Here is a 26746-nt window from a genome sequence, read left to right on the forward strand (position 1 = left end):
GCTATGCAAAAAGTATACTGCATATTAGCGAGGATGGCGGTTATGATTTAGCATTACGTCCTTACAAAAATATAAGCAGTATTTAATGCCTTAAACGGACCGCTCACATTCTGTAACTTCAGTATTATGTCATGAATGTATTGTTTCAGTGTTAGTGAAACTTTAGATTGGAACAGACAGTTAATGCGCACTATGAAGGATATTTTACACACAAGTTCTGATTACCTGCCAAATAGTGACCACGTTTAGGCTAGTATCGCCCTCACACGGTGAAATTTGGAACTGACATTGTCAATTATGGACCATAGAGCCTACGCTTAGAATGAGGTATTCCGTTTCCGGTATTGCAGAGCAACATGGCGGCGCCCTGCGCTGCCTGTGTGGCTGAGGACGGAGACGGTTCTGAAATCTTGCAGAATTCGGTTGAAGCATCTGAAAACGAATGCAAGAGGCCACAGTTTGGGACCCGTTTCTTGAAGGACCCGCGTCAAGTTTTTCAACATAATGCCTGGTATGTGTGTACCGACTGTTGCTGGGATTGTTATCAAGAAAAAGGAACACACGGAAAGAAGCTGGTAGCTACAGTAACTATCTAGCTCAAACTCAGTAACGCTTACGGTCCCATTGGCTACCAGTGTCTTCTTCTTTAGACTAGTAGTAGTTTACACAATCCGCCTATGTCTTTCTGACAAATAAGATAAGGTTTGGGAGCCGCGAGTGACCACATGAATGGTGTGCGAGAAAACCGAATGCTTCATGTCTCGTTAATGAGCTGTGTGCGAGTATTTAGCTGGATGTCGGAAAGTCGTAAGAGCTAGATTGCCAATAACTACTTTTGAATAAACAAGTTGAATCCGAATTCCGTCTCGTCGGAACTAATGTGTATCCTGCAGCTACGGTATCCATTGCTGGAAGGTGACATGAATGCTTATTTTGACCATAGACACGGCTGCTCCGGTATTGATCACACTATCAGCAACACGTGTTTCTCCCCTATTTGGTGTCGTGGTAGTTCATCTCTGATGTACATCCCTTGAAAATGGCTCTTTAAATTAATTTTCTTGGTCTTTGGAAACGCCTGAGTTGCAGATTACTATGATTCCTTGTTAACTGAAATGAAGCGTTTGCTTGTGGAAGTCAAGTAGCCCTGTGACTAATCGGCTAAATCTGTACTTTTTTGTAATCAGTTTAAAGACAGAATCATTTAAGTGCATATATTCCGCCATGGATTTTTTGTATGATTTTTTAAATCCAGTTTATTTTATTTTATATAACTTATTTTCTTTCATTGTATAATGTCATCATTGTGTTATTTCTCTTTTTACTTCATTTTTGTTTCTTTATTTTATTGTCCTTCTCAAAAATCTGTTATTTTTATGTGACATGCTTTGGGTTCCAAAAACATTGAATGAAAAGTGGTATTAAAAAGTCATGCATTTATTTACTATTTCAATTTGTATCTCATAAAATGTATGTCTCTCTTGCTCTCATACCTCTCTCTCTCCCTCTCTCTCTCTCTCTCTCTCAGGGACAATGTTGAATGGACTGAGGAACAGGAGGTGGCAGCTCGGAAGAAGGTTCTAGAGAACAGCCAGCCTCTTCCCTTGGAGAAGCAAGGTCTGTTGGTCACACTCGGTATTTACTAATGCTGGGACCACTTATCAATTTATCGATAGCGCCATGAAACCGATAAGCATGATACCTTATTGTTTTTTTCATGCATAAATAAATGCGTGTGCACACCAGTCGCTGATCCGAAATCTATCAGTTTCTGACAGAATGCGGTTCTGTAACAATCATGGACACGGCTGTGCCAAGAACCTGTCCCTTCCGAAAGGTTGTTCAGTAAGGCAGGACAGACTGTAAACAAACTCAGGTCCTGTGTGACACCAAAGAATGTGGACCCAGGTCTCTTACTGAACCAAAACAAAGATGCTTAGTCGTGGTTATGACAGTGATATTTTTTTATTTGTTTTAGTGACTATGTCAGAAAGCTATTGTCATGGCCATTGTATTTATGTTTGATTGTAAACAACAAAACTTTGGCTTCTCCTTGAGTTAGTAACAAGTTATATTCGTTCGCTCAAGTAACAGTTGTAACAAATGTTATTATTTTAAGAATATTTCTTCTAGTTTCACATGTTTAGTGCTTAACAATTGCATTTGTTTTTATGATGAGCATTATGGTAGCAAAAACCGAGCTGGTTTCACCTCGAGTCAGTAATGAGTTATATCCACGCTTGTTCGAATAACACAGTTTACCTGCCGGCAGTATTTGCTGCATTTAATAATTCTTTAACTGAATAGGATATTGTTGAATATTGCTCTGTTGAATACATTTACATTTTAATTAAAATAATAATAATATTATCGACATTTATCGATACTTTTGTCCCATTTTATTGATTCTGTATCGTCTCAGCCCTAGTAGTGTCACCACCGTCTCTCTAGTCCCACAAATATCAGCAGAAGTTTGCTTTGTTTGTATTTGTAAATGGTAAATGGACTGCATTTATATAGCGCTTTTATCCAAAGCGCTTTACAATTGATGCCTCTCATTCACCCATTCACACACACACACTCACACACCAGTGGTGAAAAGCTGCCATGCAAAGTACCAGTCAGCTCATTGGGAGCAATTAGGGGTTAGGTGTCTTGCTCAGGGACACGTCGACACGCCCAGGGTGGGGGATCAAACCGGCAACCCTCCGACTGCCAGACAACCGCTCTTACCTCTTGAGCTATGCCACCCCTTTTGTCCTTTATTCTTGAACTGCAATGATTTTACTGTATAGTTTGATAATTGTAAAATATGCCTTCTGAATATATTAAGTTTCATACAGACCACAATGGTTAGAGTAAGAAAATGCAATTGGTTCATAAAATTAAACGACAGTAATTGCGTTTTGCGTGTTCTCTCTCCCACAGAAGAGTTTGATAGCCGGGCTAATGAGTACTGGAATGACTTTTACAAGATACACGAGAATCGATTCTTCAAAGACCGCCACTGGCTCTTCACGGAGTTCCCTGAACTCGCGCCAAACTGCAGGCAGTACCCAAGCTCACAGACAGGGGATGCTGCTGAGCAGGGGCCAAACTACGTGCAGCACCTGAGCTCACAGACAGGGGGCGCTGATAAGGGCACTCGGGGTACTAGCAGTGGTGTTGCCACTCCGGCCCAAACCGACGCCTCCCCCATCGCAAACGGAGACTTCCCTGGGTCTTCGTCCTCGTACCGTATTCTGGAGGTAAGATGGCTGGTCCACCTGTCTATCTCCCTGTCCGTCCCCCTGTCTATCTCCCTGCCTGTCCCCCTGTCTGTCCCGCTGTCCGTCCCCCTGTCTATCTCCTGCCTGTCCCCCTGTCTATCTCCCTGCCTGTCCCCTTGCCTGTCCCGCTGTCCGTCCCCCTGTCTATCTCCCTGCCTGTCCCCCTGTCTGTCCCGCTGTCCGTCCCCCTGTCTATCTCCCTGCCTGTCCCCCTGTCGGTCCCGCTGTCCGTCCCCCTGTCTGTTCCCCTGCCTGTCTGTCCCCCTGTCCATCCCCCTGCCTGTTCCTCCGTCTGTCCCCCTGTCCTGTTCCCTGCCTGTCCCCCTGCTGTCCCCTGTCTGTCCCCTACCTGTCCCTGCCTGTCTGTCCCCCCTGTCCCCCTGCCTGTCCCCTGCCTTCCCCTGCCTGTCCCACCTGTCCCCTCCTGTCCCTACCTGTCTCCCCCCCTGTCCCCTTCTGTCCCCTGCTGTCCCCGTCTCCCACTGCCTGTCCCCTACCTGTCCCCTGCCTGTCCCCTGTCTGTCTGTCCTCTGTCTGTCTGTCCCCCTGTTTGCAGACTGCCATTCTAGTGGGGATGTAGCAGTGGCTTGGCCTGTGCAAAAGGAGGATGTCTTTGATCCCTAAGAAACTAAGACTGCCAGTTTGTGTTGGGTGGGACTGAGCTGTAAATCGGTGATGCAGCGTTTCGTGCACTGCGTTATTGCACAGAGGACGGCGTTATCTGATCACCATGCACCCCTCCCAGTGCTGTGCTTGATTCGTTTATCTCTGTGTCCCTCTCCAGGTCGGCTGTGGCGTGGGAAACACGGTTTTTCCCATCCTGAAGACGAACAAGTAAGCCCAGCGCATCCGGGCCTGTGGACTCATTAAGTGCCTGTGTATACACGCTTTACACATTTACAGCCATTATTTAATTAAAGTGGATTCAGATTTCACTTGCTTTACTCACCTGAGTACATTTTAGGAGTGCCATGCAGTACCAGTGCTGTGGAGAAACGATCACTGCAGATCTGTGCTGGTCTTTCTGTCGGAGGGCAGGGCCTGATGTTTTTATCTCTTCCATTTGAAAGTTTCCCTTTTGGGAAGTTTCTTTTTATTGGACGAGTCGTTTCTTTCTGACGCTATAAAAGCAGGGAGCTGAGCAGAGCCTTTCTCTTCTGGACGGCTCTTTCTCACTGCGAGACTCAAATGCACTTTAACAAAATATCTCCAAAATATGTGCATCTGCAATCAAAATGTTGAGGGTGTATTCTGATTTGCAGGTGTGGCATAGGGGTATAAACCAAACAGAAAAGAAGCAAACTTAAGAAATACATTGAGAAATTTGACTTTGCAACACAGAAAAATGTGAAATAATCAGTGGGAGTTTTCAGAAAGCACTGCATTTTGAATACTGCCCACCCCTGCTCACAGATGAGTGTTATGTATTGAACAGTAATCCAAGCAATGATGTCACTGCATGGGAAGAGGTCTCTGCATTCTCCTTAGGAAGGAATTTAACAGAACCAGTTCTCAGTGGAGTCGTCTGTGACTCAGGCCCTGCAGTTCTTCCTTTAAAGAAAGCAGCGGGCAGGTGCTGGATTGTTACATTAAGAGGTACGGTTTGCTTTGTCCTGTGTTGCAGTGATCCCGGCCTGTTCGTGTACTGCTGCGATTTCTCCAGCACGGCGGTGGACCTGGTGAAGGTGAGAGAGGGGCAGGGGTCTTACTGGTTCTGATCGCTGCTGACCAGGAATGTCCTGAAAACCGTCCGTCGCTGGGGACTGCAGAGCTGCAAGCGGCATCTTTTAATGTGCGCTACTAAAATATCGGATTTGTCCTTTCAACAAGCGCTCAACAGTCAAAGACACGGTAGTATAGCTGCACCTGCTGCTTTAACTCCACTTGGGAAATAAAATGAATTGATTTTTTTAAGAACTCATTTTTGTGGAGGTTGAGCTGTACTTACACAGTTATCAGAAAGCGGTTTCTTGGTGAGAGGTGTTTTGCAGTCCATAGAAACTAACCCGGCCCAGGACATTTTTCATAATTCTAAGTCAGTGTTCTAGAACTCCACTGCTTTCAATCACCAGTAGTGATTGTGACATCAACATTAGAATGTTCAGTTAAGAAGATTCTAATCACACATTGGTGATCTAATCTATTAACCATTTGAAAAGTAGGTTTTTTGGAATGTTTTATAATTCAGAAGTAAGTGTTCTAGAACTCCATTATTTTCTATTACCAGCAGTGATTGTTACATAAGTACTGGAATGTTCAGTTAACATTTTAATCACATAGTTTTAATCTTTCACCATCAAGGCTTAATATGGCCTTGTTCATGCAGTGCACTGTGGGTAATGGTGAGATGCACCTGTTTTCTCTGCTCCCTCCCCCGCCGTTCCGCCAGTCCAACGCAGAATATGACCCCGCACGCTGTTTCGCTTTCGTCCACGACCTGAGCGAGGAGACCGCCCCCTTCCCCGTCCCCCCGGGGAGTCTGGACGTCATCGTGCTCATCTTTGTGCTCTCCGCCCTCCACCCAGACAAGTGAGCGCCAATCCCGCTGTCGCAAGCACGAAACGCATCAAACATACACCTGCCATCATATCACAGCTGCCCCACACTGATGCTACCTGCAGCCCCCTGTGTACACTAACACAGCCATCTTCACTAGGCATGTGTGGTTGGCATAAATGTGGAACCAGATCATGTGGCCGTCAGCTCCAGGGCTGAAAAATATTCCCTGCTACTGCATACAGTTAATGAACACAGATATTTACAATCTGTAGTTTTGATGTTATGATATCAGTTTGCAGGCTGACTTGTGTTTGGAACTATGTAGAATAACACTTTTACTTGAACTATACACCATAAAGCCAACATAACGTGTAATAAGCGTGATATAACACCTGTTATAAAGAAGTAATGACACCGTATTACATTGCATAACAAACTCGTAACACCAATTGCACAGTTTTGCTAAATGCACAGCATTCGCCATGGTAGTGTTATTACAGTGCAGTGGAAAAAGTATTTGCCCCTTCCTGATTTCCTCTATTACCTAATCACAGTGGTTTCAGATCTTTAAACAAAATGTAATATTAGACAAAGGGAACTTGAGTAAATACAAAACATTTAAAAATGTTATTTCATTTATTTAATGAAAAAAGTTTTCAAACACCCATACCATGCTTATAAGAGTGATGTAGTAAGAGATTATAGTAGCAGTGCTGTTCGTCAGAGATTATAGTAACAGCAGTGCTATTGGTCAGAAATGGTAATAGCAGAAGCACTATTGGTCAGTTGATAGCAATAATTATTGGTCACTGTTAATAGAACCAGCAATGTTGTTGGTCATATGTGATATGTGTCAGAGGTGACAGCAGCAGCAGTTCTAATGGTCACAAGTGATAGTAGCAGCAATGCTATTGGTCAAGACAATAGTAGCAGTAATTGTTTTGGACAGAGGGGGAAGAAGCAGCAATGCTATTGGACAGAGGGGAAAGAAGCAGCAATGCTATTGGACAGAGGGGAAATAAGCAGCAATGCTGTTGGTCAGAGGTGATGGAGCAGTCTCTTCATTCTCTCAGGATGCAGACGTCCATCAGAAGATTGGCTGAGCTGCTCAAACCTGGTGGTGTTCTGCTTCTCAGAGACTACGGTCGCTACGACATGGCCCAGCTCCGCTTCAAAAAAGGTGCGGTGATTACCAGAAGGTTCTGGGTTTAAATGTCATGTCGAACACACCAGCTCTGTATAAGCAAGGTACTCAACTTCTTGGCCAAAATTGCTTTCCATAAATGCAACTATTTGTACATTTTCTCTTGTCCAGGAAGGTGTTTGTCAGAAAACTTCTACGTCAGAGGGGATGGGACCCGTGTCTTCTTCTTTACCCAAGGTAAAATTCTGCTTTCTGTTTAAAAAAAACAAACCCAAAAAAAACTCCATATTCAGGTCCCATTTGATCATTAAGAGAGTAAAGCAACAATAACAACCAACTGACAGACAGGCAGACAGCACAACATAATTTTCTATATTCTGGTCCCATATTCCATAATGATGCATTATTCTCCACGCAAGCAAGCTTTTACATGTGACCTCTGTTCACTATAGAGCCATTGTGTGGCTGTAATCATTTTGAAAAAGGCAAATATGCAATTTAATCAAAACATACTACAAATTTCACATTAAACCAAGTAAAGAGTGCACTGTTTATAACACTGGTTAAATATTAAATATTACATAACCTTTTCAAAAGTCCCTTATATTTATTCTGCTAGTGCCAATTGCCATTTTTGATTCACTATTTCTGTTAGTAATAAGTAAGGCAAAACAAAAATGTACTCCTAACAAATAATGTTACAATTTGCTGTTTTATACCATGACATGGGCACTTCATTTATATATTATTAGTTTATGTATTATTTATTTAATTATTAGTTCATATAAAGCCTCATTCCTAACTGCAGCTGCAGCCTGTCTGATCACTGCAGCAGCCTCTGTCAGTCTGGAAGGGCTCCACATGAGCTGGCTCATACAGGAAGCACAATAATACAGGGGCCTTATTCAAGTAATTCAAGTAAAAATAAATAATTAGCATATTGAAACATTAATACAATCATTTTAAAGAACACTTTTTTCCCAATTGGAGGAATACTCACAGTACGCACAGAGTGTGTGTGAGCAGCTGGAGTCAGCGCACCATGAACCAGCTTTGTCTTCTCCTCTTCCAGACGAGCTCCATGACATGTTCACCCTGGCGGGGCTGGAGAAGGTGCAGAACCTAGTGGACCGGCGCCTGCAGGTGAACCGGGGGAAGCAGCTGACCATGTACCGGGTCTGGATCCAGTGCAAGTACCGCAAAGCCTGACCAGAACGGCCCGGAAAACCCTGGAGCCGAAGAGAGGCGCCCGTCCGTACAGCGGACCTGAAGAGAGAGCCTTGAGCCAGGGGTTGGCGGCCATGCCGGTGCAGTGCGATGCGGTCGTATCGTTTCTGAGACGTTGAGGTTGCAGAACGGAATGTAGTCATGGCTACAGTGACTCAGATGTGATATGAGGTCATTTCTAGCTCCAGGTGAGCAGCTGGGCTCTGAAACATATCTGGGTTTGAAGGGTTTGAATGGTTTGAATGGTCTGAAGGATTTGAAGGGTCTGCATTGCAGAAATGCCACAAGGTTAAGGAAATGCACAGGCACGCTAGCTGGAAAAGCACTGGACCTCAACATTTTATTGTGTACATCTCTCAGACTGTTTGCCTTTTCAGTTGTTTCATCCTGATCCACGTGAGGTCATCACTGGCCAAGCAAGGGTGTCATTATAAAAGGATGAATTTTTACCTTCTGAATAAAGACAAAAACAATAAAACCAACCGCTGTCGTCTTAGTCATCTGAAATGTGTGTGCTTTCAAACAAGCTGCAACTGCAAATAACTTGCCCACATATGACATTGCATCGCTATAATGGCACACGCTTTATCAACTCTCTATTGACTAATAGTGAATAAAACAGTGATTATACTAAGATAATGCTGTGATTACTCACTATTAGTTTTCTGGGGAAAAATAATTAGCAGACATGAGAAACAATACTGTTTTCATCCATTATCTATACCCGCTCAGCCTGGTCAGGATCGCAAGGGGTGCTGGAGTCTATCCCAGCATGCATTGGGTGAGAGACAGGAATACACCCTGGACAGGTCGCCAATCTACTGCACAAACACATTCACTCACACACTCATACTTATGGGCAATTTAGAGTATTCAGTTTGCCTACCTGCATGTCTTTGGACTGTGGGAGGAAAGCAGGGCTTCTTGCTGTGAGGCGACAGTGCTATTCATAGCGCCACCATGATGCGCGTTCTGTTTCAGATGCCTGCTAATGACTTGTTCCCAGTATATACTATAATCATTTTATGGTCAAGGTCAAGACAGTAGAGTGGTATACTTACTGTATTTGTCTGGAGGAGATGCTACAGTACACACACTTTGCTTAGGGATCCTATTGTAATTCAAGAACATAAATAGTACAATTATATGGCATGATTTCCCATGTTTAAAAAAAATTACATGAAGGTGAAATTACTGCTTTTTACAAGTCTTGTATCATGTGATGTGATTATTTTTTTCTTTCTGGGTTTTTTAATATTATTACAGTTTGGACATGTTCTTTCTGGGCCCAGAAGTTTTCTATGCGCAATGAAGGATTATTTCAGTCAGCCTCTCAGCTTTACAGTGACTGGTACATTCGGAGGTTTGCGGTCTAAAATAAAAAAACACATTTGACATAGCCCCGAAGCAGCTTATGCAGTGGTGTAATGTTTCCAGGGGCTGTACGTACCTTAAAGACAGGGATGCGCTCCAAACACGACCTACACGTACGTACGTTAACACAGGGACTCTCTCCAAACACGACCTACACGTACGTACGTTAACACAGGGACTCTCTCCAAACACAACCTACACGTACGTACGTTAACACAGGGACTCTCTCCAAACACGACCTACACGTACGTACGTTAACACAGGGACTCTCTCCAAACACGACCTACACCTTCTGTTTATGTTTTGTTACTTTGAGTTTGTGTGCTCTGCATCGTTAAATATGAAGTGTAAAAGACCATCTGACAGGAAGTTGAGGAGACCGCAGCATTGGCTGCATTTTTTGAAAACGAAAATGGACAGACATTTGTGGCAACTGTGTGCATTTCTGTGTATATGCATATTGTTAAAGATATTAATAAACTTGCGTAAGGTGACTAAGAATGTCTTCCACCTCACAAACATTGCCAAAGTAAGACCATTTGTATCACAGCAGGATGCAGAAAAATTGGTGCATGCTTTCATGACTAGTCTCCTGGATTACTGTGACACACATTATCCGGACCTTTCAAAAAAATCTATCAACAATCTTCCAGCTCATTCAGAATGCAGTGGCCAGAAAGATCATATAAGTCCTGTACTGTCTGCATTACATTGGTTCTCTGTGTCCTCTAGAAGATATTTAAAGGTTCTTTTTTATATACAAAGCTGTAAATAGTTTAGCACATACTTAGATATATGACTGTCATTTTACACTCCAGTCCGTCCCCTAAGTTCCTCCTCTGAGAATGTAAACGTGCCAACAGTTCACCAAGCTGCCTTCTGCTTTTATGGGTCAATAGGATGGAACACATTACCCAAGGATCTTAGAGTGGCAGATACTGTGGGCAGTTTTAAGAAGCAGCTAAAAACATGTCTTTACCATAGCTTTTAATTAAAATAGTAAAATAAAATTTTATTTCTCAATTATTTTATTTCTATTTTATGATCTAAATCTTATCCTTGTTATATAGCCTATTCTTATGTATTTTATTTGTTATCTATTTTATTATCTTGTGGTTTATTATATACCCCCTTTCCACCCATTATTATTATTATTATTATTATTGTTGTTGTTGTTGTTGTTGTCACTTCAAAAGGAGACGTACAGATGGTTTTGTGTGTTTGGCAGCATTTTGAAAGCTTCCCATGGTCTTAGATGTTTTGTTTTGGATACCGTCTGTTTGCATGAAGGACTCCTGCACCTGTCAGCCTCCTCCATCATCCGTCCTTTTCCCACCAAAACTAGTAATTGAACAAAGAAGAAACAATGGCACCTGCCCAGAGGCCTGGAGGCAGTCCTGTACTTGGTCACCTTGCTCTCAGCCAGTGGGGGGGGGGGGGGGCTGGCCTGGTAGACATGCTGCGATTTGTTTCTGTTTTTTCATTTGGACACACCTCTGCACCAGACAACGTACACTAGGTGAGGGTCCCAATCTTACCATTATATACACACAGTTAATCTCTGGAGGGTATTATCAACATACAAGCTGTATTGGAGTTCTCTGAATTGCATTTTCTTGTTGTATGTCCGCTGTAGTAATGAAGTGCTTTGAAACACTAGTGTTGGCCTTTCTGAACCTCCATGCTACTCACTGCATTATAAGCCAGTATCTAATATAGTAGCACATGCAGAATCTGCAGCATAGATGTGTGATTAGTATGTCAAGGAATGAACGTTTTGAAGATGACGCAACAATAATCACCTTGGTAAATATTTTCTGCTGCTGTCTTATCATTAATCATTAATATTAAAGGAGACCACATCAGTTAAATAAATAGTAAATTATTATTTATAATCAACTGAGGGTGGAAATCCTTCCAATTTAATTGACTAACTTAATATTGAACATTAAATGATACAGGCCTAGTTGATAGCACTAAGGCTATATCAGCCTTCTGAGTATGTTAAATTAAACGAGTGGCCTAAAATGGGGATTGAAGTAAGTTAAGTTTTTTTTAACACTTTCACAACAAACCGATATTGTTGCTACCAATTGAAAATATTAACTGTATAGCTGACAACTATAAACATTTCTCTGAAATAAGTCCTGAATTGATGTGATTGGATAATATTAATAATAAACAAATAAAATGGTTTTACTAGGTGGTAGCCTATATGTGTAAGAATTAATTGGGTTGACATCCATATAGAATATGTTGCAAAATGCACAGATGTTGGGTAACTGGCTGTATTATGATTGTAAATAATAAAACGATATCGCTTCATAGCATACTTCCCTTTCCCCCATATGAAAAACACTTTTTTCAGCGTTCCCCCTCTGTACACCCACTGCACTGCGCTGACTGTTTCAATAGTGCTGACATCCAGCTACCTGCACTATGCACCATTCACCATTCACTCTTTTCCTAGTTCTTACTCTTATGTACAGGCATATTTGTCATTGGTAGTATTGTCCCGAGTAAAATTCCTTGTATATAATCATACTTGGCTATAAAACGTTATTTATCTATACCAGCCACGGTAAAGATAATTAGAAACTTCTGTAAATAACTCAAATATACTTCACTGCACATAAAAACTGTTGGCCAGTTGAAAACATACACTAAAAGTGAAAAAAAGAAGAAGTTTAAACTCCAGAAAGTGAACAATCCTATTAACTGTAATGTGCCTTGCCTCCTTTCTGGCAATACATTAAAGGGATGATGCACTTTCTGGAGTTCGTAGTGAATGTGTTTCATTGGTCCAGACAGATTTAGTATGGGTGACTTCATGTTTATACTTATACAGACATAGATAGGTTAGGCTTTACAATAGTGGATATCACTATCACTTTAGATCAGTGGTCTCCAACCCTGGTCCTGGAGAGCTACAGGGTCTGCTGGTTTCGGTTTTCACCTTAAAATCAGTGCCTAAGAGACCCAAGTCACCAGATGAGTTGAGTTAACTGTGTAATCAACTGCTCTAATTGATTTGTGAAGTGCAGAGTCACTATGAAAACCAGCAGACTCTGTCGCTCTCCAGGACCAAGGTTGGAGACCACTGCTTTAGATGCTGGCTTTACAATAGTGGATATCAGATTATTTGGGGATTTATGGTTTAAAGCAAGAAAATACACTTCAAGTAACTTCAAAGCAGCTTGTAGATGGACATTGTGCAACCATAAGTATACATAATTTATATGCGTGCGACCAATTATTCTTAAAAAAAACATGTTTTAATTTTATTTTCTGTGAGTTTGCGCTTCTTGAGAACTGAGAAGGAAAGACGTGCTGGAACTATAACTGATTTTTTTGTTTGGAAATGTGAAAAAAATGCTATAAAAATGGAACGGAAACATAATATTACTGTAAAAGCTGCTTTGGAGTTACTTTGAAGTGTATTCTTTAAACCACAAACCCCAAATGTACTGATACCCACCATTGTAATGCCAGCAGCTCAATCTGAAATTTCAGTGTAAAAAATATCCTAACTGAGTAAATCAGAAAGACTGAGATAATAGGCTATAGCCTTGCCCTAGCCTACAAAAACTCCAGAAAGTGAACTTTAAGTTAAACCTTCGGAACATTATTAATGTGAAAATGCCAGGTGTATGTTTCATTACATCAGTCTTAAATCTTAGTCAAACTCCCTTCATTGTATTTTGCAAAGATTATGAGGTGTCTGTTAATTTTTGCTGTTGACTAAAGAAAGCAGAATGTCTCTAGGCTTGGAGGTTTCATTATGGCATTTAACCTGGTTCTGGTCAAACTGCCCCTTTGCAGAAGGGTAAAGTGATTATTACTGTGGTGATGATGAGTGGTCATGTCTGCAGTAGGACCCCGACCACGGTCCCAAAATTTAAGTCCAGCTCTCACATTGGTGCAGATCCTAGACAGCCAGGGCAGGCGTGGTGAGGGGAAAAGGCCAGCACAATCTCACGAGAAACGATGAGATTTACCGATTATTGTTTACATTGTTTTTTAAAAATCGAGAACCGAACCGAATCGATCCGGATTAATCTGAATTAACTGGAACCGGGCCACTTCCGCAGCACGTTCCTGCGACTGGAGGTGAGAGGTGTGCAGAACTTTGCACGCCAAGGGAACACACCTTCTCCCGACTGGACGGAATCTTGAAACCGAACCGGACCCACCAGAGGGCAATGAAAAGCACAACTGGGTAGCCAAACTGGGTCAGCGTTTTAATTTCCCCCGGCCAAGTGAAAGTCAAAGGAGATGGGCAGCTAGTGTTCGCTACCTATTGTTCGATGTTGCCTGTGTGGAGGGGTGCACTGGTACCCTAAAAGAAGAAAGACGATAAAGCCCGGGGTTACCCGTGCAGGGGGAGAGGGAGTTAGGTTTAGGAAACCCCGAGGATAACCAGGCCCCAAGCATCCGAGAAACTGGGCCGCAGCCTCTGTGGCTCGACTCTGAACTTCAACATAGGTTGAGAACGGGGATTCGGACGAGGCCTCGTGAGGCAGTGTCGGGACAGACCGGGATGGTGATTGGAGACCAGGGATAGCAGAGAAGACACACCTCTCGGGCCCTTGAAAATCGACATCACCACTGCAGGTAAACAAAGTGAGGTAACATTAGCTCACTAGAGTTGGTGAATTGCGACTACATACAGCTAGCAGCCACTCTTATGTTGGGGACGTCCAACAGGAATCTCTGAAATTTGATGTTGTCTAACGGTTAGCTTGCATGTGAGGCTGCTTGTACTAGCTATCATGAGTAGCCTATGATAACATTATCTAGCTAGTTAAATTAGCTAGCAATAGGAGTGAGTGGGTAGCTATAACGCTAAGTATCTTAGCTTTGTGTCGGGTTTGTACTTTGTGGTAGCTTGTTCCCGAGCTAACGCTTGTGAGCTATGTTGAAAGTGAAATGATATGCCAGCCAGCTTCAGCCTACTTCGCTTGAACTACCTTGCTTCATTGCAGACTAGCTACAAGCATAGCTCGATAGAGCACTAATTCGGTAGCTAATTTAGCTTGCTTGTCAGACAGAGGGCATGGTTTAGACTGGCTAGGTAGTGAGTAGCTAAGTTCGAAACTTAGCTTGCCACCCCGACGTTAACATTGGCTAGGTAGCTAGTTGTTGATCTGTGTATTTTAAGTTTATAGCTCTGCCTACCTTTGCTAACATTTAATTTTGTGATCGTTCCCCATCGCACTGTTAAAATATTGTATTTGTTGGCTAGTCTAGTTGTTTGATAGATCGACATTTAAGGTGTGTAACTTTGCCAACAGGAGAAGTATATTTAACTGAATAGGCCAGTTTAAGCTGTAGTCGTTAGCAAGGTTTAGCTGGTTCGGCTTAGTTGTTTTGGTTCGAAAGTACTGAAACGTTGAGAATGCATTTTAAATAGTCTAGCTATGCACGTTTGGTGGTAGTTGGCTATACTAGCTTGGAAGGAGCTGAGATAGAAGTATTTAAAAAAGGTAAAATGCTGAAGTCAAAATATCGCAGTACTGTGAGCTATCTCGGAATCAAGCAGCAACTTATGACAGGTATGAGCAGTTTAAGTTGCATAGCTCCGTTTTAGATGGGTAATGGTTGTTAGTTTCCTTGTCAGAAAGTTTCATTTTTGGATAATACACTTAACGTTAGTTGCACTTTAACTGATAGTTATGTACGCACTTGAACACAGTAGAAAGCTGGCGCTACAGTAACTTGTCAAATATAACAAGCTAATTGTGTTGATGTTTTTAAGTGACTAAGACTAAGAGAGGAAACCGTCTGGTACAACATCAGCAGTGTTTTTGTTCGCTGATGGGTTTTTTCCACTAATGTTGAAAATGCATTCCTCCTTAGTTGGTTTTTTGAACAGTAGGCATTGCCTCTGTAATGGGAATGGTTTTTGGATATTTATTTGAACTGTATGCAAATTAAAGGAATTAACTTTACCGAGTAATTTGTGATTTTGAAGCCAGATACTGTCCAAGTTATTTGGGCACTGCTGTATTTTTTAAATGGGGCATGGAGTGATTAGCTAGCTAGTTGTTTTTCTTAAGAGAATGCAAAACCTTGTTGTTGCCTTTCAAAACAGATTTTTTAGTCATGTGGTCTTTCTTGTTTCTTATTTATTTACTGGAGTAATTCCTAAGCCACATGAAATGTTTAAATGTCTGTGTAGGACATGGTTTTTTCCACCGTGGTTATGTTAAACATTTTTGCACATTTTTCATGAAACGTTCAGTCATTACAGTAATTTGAGGGAGAAAAATATGCCTATTACATTTGTAAGGATTGTGATTCAGGCCAAAGTAATGAGACAAGTGATCGCCTACGTTTTAGGTATGGTTCCCCAGAATTTAGGCAGTCTGTGCATCCTGACCTGGAGTTATGACTCAGCATCATGGTATTGTGTCACAAATGTATTGCTTCATTACCGCAATGAATTGTGGGTATGGTAGATTTAAATCTCTGTCAGTATTCACCTTTTTCCCCTTGGCTGTTTCCCCCTGCCTTTCTCTTGCCCTCTTCCCCTCTCTGTTTCAGCAGACATGATGGAAGAGCTGCACAGTTTGGACCCACGAAGGCAGGAGCTGCTTGAGGCTCGTTTCACTGGAGTCGGGGTGGCCAAGGTCAGTGAGCGCTGTAGCCTGGTAGGGCAGGGTAAGATCAGGGCCTCAGAGCTGCACTGACTCAGCAGGCTGCGATTGGTCCGTGAGATCCACTGACTGTGCTGTGTGAGCAGGCCGTGATTGGTCCCCGAGATCTACTGACTGTGCTGTCTGAGCAGGCCATGATTGGTCCGTGAGATCCACTGACTATGCTGCCTGAGCAGGCCATGATTGGTCTGTGAGATCCACTGACTGTGCTGCCTGAGCAGGCCATGATTGGTCCATGAGATCCACTGACTGTGCTGTGTGAGCTGGCCGTGTTTGGTCCACGAGATCCATGGACTGTGCTGTGTGAGCTGGCCGTGATTGGTCCATGTGATCCACTGACTGTGCTGTGTGAGCAGGCTGTGATTGGTCCCCGAGATCTACTGACTGTGCTGCCTGAGCAGGCCATGATTGGTCCGTGAGATCCACTGACTGTGCTGCCTGAGCAGGCCATGATTGGTCCGTGAGATCCACTGACTGTGCTGCCTGAGCAGGCCATGATTGGTCCATGAGATCCACTGACTGTGCTGTGTGAGCTGGCCGTGATTGGTCCACGAGATCCATGGACTGTGCTGTGTGAGCTGGCCGTGATTGGTCCTTGTGATCCACTGACTTTGGTTTGTGAACTGGCCGTGATTGGTCCGTGATTGGTCCGTGAGATCAACTCTACATGCCAGCCAGATCCCTCCGTTCTGCTACCTCTGGACACCTAGCACCTCCCCCTCTTCGCACCTGCACTTCCAGAACACGTCTCCTGTTTGTTCTGGCCCCACGATGGTGGAATGACCTCCCTGTGGAGGTCAGAACAGCTGAGACATTGACCCATTTCAAACGACGACTGAAGACTCACCTCTTCAGGCTGCACCTCTCCCCATCCCTCCCTACTCCCCTGTAAATGACTGTAAGCTTAGGGTTGTAACTAGGCAGCCGTTTCATAGGTGACTTAGGTGCATTAACTGTCTTAACTACTGCTTGTATTTTTTCCATAAATTGCGTTGTTGCCGTTCTCGTTGTGTTAGTGTTAATCAGTTTAACCTTCAGGGTCCAAGTTGAACTATGGGGTTGTTCCCTGCACTTGGACCGGTACTTCTCTCTAGGGGTTTCGTCATACTTGTTCCTGGTTATGGTTATACACTTTGTTGTACGTCGCTCTGGATAAGAGCGTCTGCCAAATGCCTGTAATGTAATGTAATGTAATGTAATGTAACTGACTGTGCTGCCTGAGCAGGCTGTGATTGGTTCGCGAGATCCACTGACTGTGCTGTGTGAACAGGCTGCAATTGGTCCATTAGATCAGTGTTGTCTGAACAGGAGGGCAGTGATTGGCCCACAAGATTAGCTGTGTCTCTTGCCCTTTTCCATCAGGCCCAGGTGCGGCTCCAGCATTTTTTGGGTTTTAATAGCTGCCTATTAAACAAGAAGAAGATGGGGCAAAGAAATGCAGATGGAATTAATTCCTCCGTTTTTTACTACTTTTGTTGAAAACTATCTGGCCACAGGCGGCCATGCAAAACTTTCCAACAATGTTGCTACAATGTTCTGGCAATGTTATAACACTGACAAAACATGAAATTAGCATTGTGAGAGCATTTTGTGTGAGCTGGCTGGTGGTAAAGCACAAGCTCTGGGAAGCAGGCTGTGGAGCCCGCGGTGAGCGCGATGCCAGTCCGGAGAGCGGGTCCTGGCGCTGGCTGGAGAATGGGGGCCTCCAAACCCACGGCGGCCCACGGGATTGATACCGCCGCCGGCCCGTGACCTTGAATATTGAGGCAGGAGGCCCAGCTGTGACCTTGAACCGCAGGGCAGTGGGCCCACTGTGTTGAAGCGATGCATTGTGGGTTGGGAGGTACTGTTCAGGTGGGCATTGTCCAACAAGATTGCAGACAAGCAAGTTTTTAGCGTTTTCTAAATAACTCATGACTTTCCAGTATTTGACCTGGGTGGACTCACAAGATGTGTCCATTTGTACAGTAATGTAATCCAGCGTTTCTTAAATGGGTTGCAGGAGTGTATGTGGTGGGCCCCGGGATGAAGGTGTTGTCCTCTTGGCTATGTTAGTACGTCACGTGTCCTTGAAGGGTACTGATTTTATCATTTTGGTCGCGATATTAAAAAGTTTAAGGATCGGTGGTGTAATCAATCAGTTTTGATATTGATATTTTTACTTTGGAGGGTATGGTGGCAGTATCAGACCCCAGTGCTTCATTGTCTGCCTGGTGTCTACAGTGTTTTAAGAAAAACGCAGCTCAAGAAGGGTAATGACTTGGATCCTAGGGGCCATGTGTTTAACCAGAGACTTTAAAAAAACCTTTTTTTAAGACCAAAACACTTTCTGCTTCTTATATTATCTGGGGTAGGTCATTTTAAAGTTTAGGAGCCCCAAAATGAAAGCGTTGCTGACAGTTTTAATTCAGCATTTAAGTCAGTGGCGACCAGTTGCATTCCCAGAGGGCTGGAGTGTAGGAAGGTTTTTCCATTAAGTACCTTGGACCAATTAGCTGACTGGCTGCACAATCCCTTTTGACTTGTAGGTTAGACTATGGTAATACACTTCACATGGGTACACAAGAATGGCCTTCCTCTGTTGTTTGTGAGCCTATCAAGAAATGTACCTGAGATATATGGGCACGTAAATGATTGGGCTGCTTAAATCATTGAGAGCAGAAATTATTATGAAGAATCAGACATGGCTGATTTACTCCCCTGAGAGGCTGTAATGGAAAAGCAGCCGCTTGAATCAGGGTGTTTCAGGTGTAGTTGGGGACATCTCAAAAATCCACTTTTTTTGTAGATTGATTGCAATGTGTTTGAGTTGCATGTACCATGAAAAAATGAGTAATTTGCGCTGGGTTTTGGAAGAGCCTGATTGGGCAGTGGGAGGTGGTGGTCCATCTGTTCTGTAAATCAAACGGGGGAAAACCTGGGAGAATATGTTCTGGTTAACCCCTTGAGTGAAACCAGCCTGTTTCTGGCCAGTGTGAGTTTATTTGTATTAATTCCGTTCTTTTCCGGTGAAATTTTCAATCTGTCTGGTCACACAATAAACCCTTTGAAAGTTTTAAAATTTCAAAAGAAAAAAAAAAAATCTATGCTAAGATGGCAGTGTTCTAACAACAAAGGTACCTAGGGAGGTAAAACACGTTTGGGTGGGTGGTCCTCTCCTTCTGTGGAAATCCACATTGGCATCCTTATCGCGGCAATGGTCCTGTGAACAAAATCCGTAGTAATTTTTAGTCCCAAAAACGTGATAACTCAGAGAAACATCAAAAGAATGTTCATTGTTTACTTAACAATTCTCCTGAGGAATTATTGTTATTGTCCATTTTGCCATTGCATACATGCCTGCAGTATTGTGTACACAAAAATGTTACCATCTCTGGTTTATATACACTCTCTGGAACAAGTAAAAAATAAATGTGCTATGTGTAATTGTGGAATGTGTTTGACATGTTGATGGGGGTTGGATATTTGACTAAAACTTCAATCAATGGATTAGTAAACTAGATAGCTAATGTAGTTATTTTCTACAATCTTCCAGACCTGCTACTGTCAGCCGTGGCAAGAGGAGAGCAATGAGGGTGGGTGGCAGGGGTTAAGGCAGATCATTTCAGCACACTTTTTGCACAAACATATAGTTTACAATAAATAGCATTTTACACCTCATTGACCCATAATATGATTTGGTCTCCTTTTGGAGTCTCCAAATGGCCTTCTTGGGAACCTCCCTAGACATAGCTCAGAAAAAAAACTATGCGGAATGTTGATTATTTGTGGTTTTGTCATCAAATTTGAACCAGGATTTGTCCAGCCTTGTGGCTCTATTGTGTTTCGAAGCTGACCAGCATCTGTATCTGATCAGAAAGTTTTTTAATTGAGAAAAAAATGTTCACTGTTTGAGCTTCTGTTACTTTGTTTCAGTAATATTTGGAGTAATTCAGGCTGTGATGCCCAAAGCTTACCTTTCAGAAGAGACCGGAATTATGCCTGTAGTCAAAAGGATTCAAGAACCGAAACCATTTTATTTTGGGCAGTTCATTTTCAGGCTTGTGTTAAAAATGGGGACATTGCAGAGGAGGTTAAGCAGACGCAGGAAGTAATGGCTTCAGACCTGCTTTTCAAATGTTTGAGCTCCTTTATAATCTTTAAAAGATGAATCGGACAGATGATGACACTTTCTTATTTCTTCCAGTAGTTTTTCCCTCTCTCTCCTACATGTTGATCAACACCAGTTAACACAAAAAGAATGTTTTTTTTGGTTGTCCAGTCAAGCTTTGTGTGTTCAAATATGAAGGTGTCCACAACAAGAGAATACTTGAGATGCGAGAAAAATGTGCGACACTCTTCCGTTGAAAATGGCTGGTTTTTAATTGCATGACTCTTTGGACGAGTATGTGACCAAGTGTAAACTGGGCTCCAGGGACACGCCTGTCTTGGCTTCAGGCCTCTGTTGGAAACCCCAGCTCCCCGAGGGCCACTGTTGCCGTGGCTACGTGACTTTCTGAGTCTTCTTAAAGGTGTGCAGACAGTGGAAGGTGGCGTGTCTCACATTTACCTCTCCACGGAACGTTCCGACCCTTTGGGTCTGTGCATGACCGTGATCTCTGCTCCTGGTATAGAATGGGTACCCACAGATGGTCTTACATACTGTGAACACAGTATCCTGGTTGTCTGAACACAGATCCTGGCTGTCTGAACACTGATCCTGGCTGTCTGAACACTGATCCTGGCTGTCTGAACACTGATCCTGCCTGCCTGAACACAGGCTGCCTCCTTTTGCCTGTCAGCTGATTATTTGGTGGAAACGCTCTTCAATCGTTGGTTTTTGTTTTTTTTGTGCTCAAGCTAAGGCCTGCTTCTAAGTTATGGCAGCCGTTCATTATATGAGCTGCGGGCTCCCGATTGTTTTTTTTCTGATCAGGACCAAATCGTAAGAAATTTTAAGTCATAACGTTGCAACTCGCAAGGAATGAGGTACCATTCCAGACCAATCCAACTGGTTTACGGGCTCCTAATAGTTTTGTGACGCGTCAAAACATTTTTTGCTTGAATTTGTCAGGTGTGAGAGGTCATGCGAGCCAAATCTGTGTTTCAATTCCTGTTGACCAATCAGGAGGTGGCTCCGTGTATGACGTTTTGCCTGTTGTGCTTTGCCGACTGTAAATAATTTCAGTTATTTATGGTGATGTTTGTTTTTCTGGTTCTGTAAAATGGGCTTTTAAAAGCATAGTTATGGTGATTTTGTTGTTTTTCATCGTTCCGGACAAATGGGCTTTTAGAAGAATATGGCATAAAAGCTGCCCTTATTACTGTTTAACTATGTTGTTCTGGAAGTCACAATTCACAACAAAAAATACTTTTTTGAACAACATGCACTTTTATTTCAGAGAACACGAATGAGCCGGAGCTGCGTCTATTGACATCACAATTCTGTTTTAATTAAGATTCGTTTAAAATTAGCCCAATAAACTAGCGAGCAGATTACAGATTATTAGAATAAGCCTTCTAGATAATGCATTACTTGAAATCGGTTTTGTGGTTTGGTTTGCTGGCCAGATGATAAGGCAGTCAGTTCTACATATCCTCGATCCTGCAGGTCGGCACTCAGAGAACTGGTGCAGCAGTGTTCCAAACCCCTGGCTATGTTTCTGGTTCTGTAGCCTGAGCCTGAGCGGAGAGAATCAGGCCAGAGAGAATCAGGGCTGCAAATGCTCTGGTGTGTTTCCGGCTTCTGAGCTGTCCCTCTGGTGTAACCGTTCATGAACCACATCAGACAGACCGCACCGGAAGGAAGAGGCAATAGCAGTTCATATTATGGAATTTATTCAAATTTAATTGGATGTCTTTAAATAAGCAAATAAATGTTTTAAAATTTCAGCTAATAAATTAGTCAAAGAAACTGCCAGTTAGTTGACCAAGATTTTAGTCGACCGAGCCTGTCGAAGGCGGGCTCGCTGAACACAGGGATTCTGAACGTACAGCTTGGCATCTTTTTCCAAAGAGGTTTATTCCACTGCAGTAGCAGAAAGGCAACCTGCTGGAAGAGGGGCGGTTTAAGACAAACAGGAGAGGGGGAGAGGTGTGCCTCAGACAGGAGAGGGGAGAGAGGCGTGCCTCAAACAGGAGAGGGGAGAGAGGCGTGCCTCAAACAGGAGAGGGGAGAGAGGCCTGCCTCAAACAGGAGAGGGGAGAGGGGCGTGCCTCAAACAGGAGAGGGGAGAGAGGCGTGCCTCAAACAGGAGAGGGGAGAGAGGCGTGCCTCAAACAGGAGAGGGGAGAGGTGTGCCTCAAACAGGAGAGGGGAGAGAGGTTTGCCTCAAACAGGAGAGGGGAGAGAGGCGTGCCTCAAACAGGAGAGGGGAGAGGGGCATGCCTCAAATAGGAGAGGGGAGAGAGGCGTGCCTCAAATAGGAGAGGGGAGAGAGGTGTGCCTCAAACAGGAGAGGGGAGAGAGGTTTGCCTCAAACAGGAGAGGGGAGAGGGGCCTGCCTCAGACAGGAGAGGGGAGAGAGGCGTGCCTCAAACAGGAGAGGGGAGAGAGGCCTGCGTCAAACAGGAGAGGGGAGAGAGGCGTGCCTCAAACAGGAGAGGGGAGACAGGCGGGCCTCAAACAGGAGAGGGGAGACAGGCGGGCCTCCTTTCACGTACCGATGTCTTCCACAGGGTCCAGGAAACAATGAGTCATCCAACCAGAGTCTGTGCAGTGTGGGATCCCTGAGTGACAAAGAGCTGGAGGTCAGTGGAATACAGCTGACTTTAACCGCTCCCCCCGAAGCATGCACACACACACACACACACACACTGCTTTAACCCCCCTCCCCCCGACGCACGCACACACACGCACACACCATCCCTTAAACACACTCACTCACTCATCTACTTGTTCAGACCTTGTGGAATGTTCTAGCAAATGGCTTTTGATGGCTCTACCTGTATAAGGGCATTGGATATGATGGGTGTGTCTGTAAGGGTGTTGGATGTGATGGGTGAATCTGTGTAAGGGTGATGGATGTGATGGGTGAATCTGTGTAAGGGTGATGGATGTGATGGGTGAATCTGTGTAAGGGTGATGGATATGAAGGCTGTGTTTTTGTTTTTCTGTCAGACCCCTGAGAAGAAGCCCAATGACCAGAGGAACAGGAAGAGGAAAGGGGACCCATTTGACTGCAGCCAAGGTGAGGCTGCCATTTCCTAGCCTGTGCTGTCCAAATGGTTCACTAATGTCTCTCTTCTGTTTTTTATTTTGTTTGAACAACAGCCGCTAGTTCTACGACAAGATGTATATTAAAAACGACAAAAATAATAAAGGTGGATAACTCAGTCGTGATAACTTAATGGTGGTAAACAGAAAGTAGCTCCATCAATCACGGAGAATGAATGTTCTTAGCAGCTAATAGCACCATGCTGACGGATTGGCAGACACTGCTTCCTCCTAATACCCACAGGATGCCAAAGAAGCATCGCCTGAAAGTATCCACCAATCACAGTCACCAATATTAACGACATACTTGATTGGTCCAGCCCTTCTGTTTTTTTCCCCCAGCAAGATGGCATCACAACTGTTTTATCTCTTGTTTTATTGTCTGGTGTGTGGTGCAGTTTCATCGATTCTCTCTCTTCTCATGCCGAATGACTTCAGCTACACCCGTTTTTTTTTCTTCTCTGTTCCAGGGAAAGGAGGAACAAGAGGCCATAAAATTAGCGATTATTTTGAGGTGAGTAAATGCATCGGGGACACTGAGGTGGCATACTCTGTTATCGCCGTAGATATTTATGGTGGGGGGGGGCGGTTCTGTCTCTTCGGTGGAAAAGAAATCGGGATCCCGTTGTGTCAGTCCCCAGGATGTGATTATTGATTTGAGATGTCTTAGCCAAAGGTAGAGAACTTGGTTATTTAAGAATCTCACAAATCAATAGATTTTGTGCTCTTTGAATGCTGATAACAGGAGTGAATGTGCAGTAAAAACTAAACTAGTGGCCCCCAGAGACGGGGCTCCAGAGTGCGGCCAATTGGTTGCATTTTGCAACCATTTAAATTTTCACTGCAAGTGAAGTTTTTGACTTGTCTCTCTAGAGTGAGTTGCAGAGTAGGTGAGAATTATTGCAGCAACTCTTGTTGGTTGAATGACTGCCTCCTGAATCCTGTGTTGGGAGGGGCAGGCTCTTCCACATGGCATGGCAGTGTGAAGCCAGTTGCTGTTTTGTGAGCTGTTTAAAAACCGTAACATTAGCGAAAAGTGGATGTTTGTCTCTTCACTCTCTCGCTTACGCCGGGCACCCACCGCACGCGTCGCGTAAGCAGCACGGCGAAGCAGCACGACGCGGCGCGTAGCGTGTCTCCACTGGTTCCGTTTGTGTCGCGCAAAGGCTTGCTTAAAGCTCTATATTCCTAGTAGCTCTCGCAGTCTGCAGTGGGATTACATCGTGTATTTCACGTTTGTTCACGACTGTTGATTATGGGTTAAGTGAATACTTTGGTGAGAGACCCTTTTCAGTTTGTTAATTTGGTAATATTTCGTTAACTCGTAAATACGTGAGAAAGTAAACGCTTTCAAGAATTACCATAAACTTGAATCGCAACGTAGCCTGCATAACAATCAATCTCAAACTGTATTAATTTATGTGCTTGGTTAACAAGCGTGCCAATTTCATGAAGAATATGTAATGATCATAATAATAATAAATAATCCGTAATCAACCATTGGGAATTCCCGTGTTGTCTTGTCATTCACGTCAAAACATTTATAGGATCAGATTTAGTAAAATCAGCTAATCATGAAAAAGACAGAAAAATCTTGAAGGGATATGAACACCACAACGCCATGAACACCGGAAGCTTTGAAGTACAAGTGCAATAAAGGCTTGCTTACAACTTAATTTATAAAATAGGTGCATTTTCATCGGCAAGACCACTAAATAATCTGATTTTTTTAAAGCTCTGTGGACTATCTGATTTTTATTAACAAGCCCTTTTTGAAAGCACGGCGAACTAAGACATCGGAGAAGTCAAATAGGCTGAGCAATGGTTGGTTAAAAACTACCTTCCAACACTCGAGCTAACAAACCGCTGCTCGGTGCATTCACTTCTACGTCATTCAATAGGCTACGTCTTTCTGTGGTGTATTTTCAAATTTACCCCACCCCCTCCGCAAAATAAGACAGGGAAACTAAGTTTGCCTTTTCCCCAGGTTCCAGTTATTTATTTATTTATTTATTTTTACAAAACGAAAAGGCTTGTATTTTTTTAGCTGCTTATAAAATATCTGGGAGGTAACTAGGGACACACCCCCAGTAATATAAGGATGAAATATAAATCAGAGCATGTATACCTAGCATTTTAGAGCATATTTCTGTGTATAAACAGGCCATCGTGACGCGCGACAAGCCGAAAAAATAGAACAGAAGCGAAAAACTATGCTCCAGTTCGCTTGTGTCGCGTGAGCTTTGCAGCCGGTACGCGACGCGTTCGCATCTGGTGGAGACGACGTCGCCCGCTGCCGTTGTAATAACAGTACTTCAACTACGCTTCAGTTACGCACGTAATACGCGCGTAGTGCGCTCGCGGTCGATACGCGTGCGGTGGGTGCCCGGCTTTAGTCGTCTTCCTGTTGGAGTCGTCTTCTGATATTATGCATTACAAACTGCAAGCGAGTTTAACTGGCAAGCTAACAAGCTGGCTACATTAGCAGTGTCTTCCATGCTTCTCAGTTTGTTGTTTTACACCATTCAGATTCAGTTGATAGCACAAAAAATGCCATCTCAGCTGTTAGAACGATATTCATCTCCTGTGTCTGTCCAGCTAACGTAGTAGCTTGCCATTTTGTCAGCTTGGAGTTACATCCAATCAACATACTGGTAACCAAAAAATAAATGGAAGCTAACAGCTAGCTAGCACGAGTTGCACAGCGAAGTACAGTACATTACTTCCATTAAGCAGATGCTCTTATCCAGAAGAACTTACCTTAAAGGAGAAACACAAGATTAGTAATACGAGCAGTAGTACCAGACCTGGTTAGCAAAATTCCCAGACGGCTAGTAAACGTGCAGAATCACTGAATCACTAGTGCGCTATGGTAACTAAGAGCCAAATTCCAAACTGTAAATGCATATCGACTATGTACGTAACATATGAATTTATAAATACTCCCAATTCTATTTGCTGGAGGGTCAAATGTTCCCAAAACACATTTCTGTTTTTCCTTGTTATTCATACTTCGCAATTCCCCCACGGATTTCTGTTTAATCGTTTAATAGTTATTTAACTGTATTTTTATTATTGTTTAGTGGGATTTTTGTCTGTGTTCCGGAAAGCAAGCTGAAATATGTTTATTACAATATTTTTTCAGGTTCTTTCTGTGTATAAAGTTGATTCTAAATACATTTTAAAAACGGACCTATTGCTCGGTGCTGCTGAAATGTTTTGGTGCCGCCAGCTGAGAATTGAAGAGGCAGCAGTGTGTTTGTTGAGACTGGAGCCCTGGGAGACGCACAGGGTGGGAAAATGAGGATTCCCTGCTTAATCAGGAAAAAAGGAAAAGTGCTTCTTAATCGGAGTGTGTCCGTTGATTTCTCTTACACCT

The 26746-nt window shown here is 43.3% G+C and overlaps 2 protein-coding genes across 2 annotated transcripts in view; both read left to right on the plus strand.

Annotated features, from left to right (window-relative positions):
* Window positions 1–326: 326 nt before the first annotated feature.
* mettl2a (methyltransferase 2A, methylcytidine) lies at window positions 327–8621 on the plus strand. Its single transcript, XM_064315399.1, has 9 exons — window positions 327–511; window positions 1529–1617; window positions 2929–3248; window positions 4054–4103; window positions 4894–4954; window positions 5659–5798; window positions 6842–6948; window positions 7084–7149; window positions 7985–8621. Exons 1-9 carry the CDS (start codon window positions 357–359, stop codon window positions 8119–8121), a joined length of 1125 nt encoding a protein of 374 aa, XP_064171469.1. The 5' UTR covers window positions 327–356; the 3' UTR covers window positions 8122–8621.
* Window positions 8622–14227: 5606 nt separating this feature from the next.
* LOC135243064 (serine/threonine-protein kinase tousled-like 2) overlaps window positions 14228–26746 on the plus strand; it is a 38100-nt gene continuing 25581 nt past the window's right edge. The window contains 5 exon segments of the mRNA XM_064314559.1: window positions 14228–15068; window positions 16060–16145; window positions 22830–22901; window positions 23272–23341; window positions 23838–23881. Coding sequence (XP_064170629.1) covers window positions 15005–15068; window positions 16060–16145; window positions 22830–22901; window positions 23272–23341; window positions 23838–23881 — 336 coding nt within the window. The 5' untranslated portion in view covers window positions 14228–15004.

This window comes from Anguilla rostrata, chromosome 17 (assembly GCF_018555375.3).
Source record: "Anguilla rostrata isolate EN2019 chromosome 17, ASM1855537v3, whole genome shotgun sequence".
Lineage (NCBI taxonomy): Eukaryota > Metazoa > Chordata > Actinopteri > Anguilliformes > Anguillidae > Anguilla > Anguilla rostrata.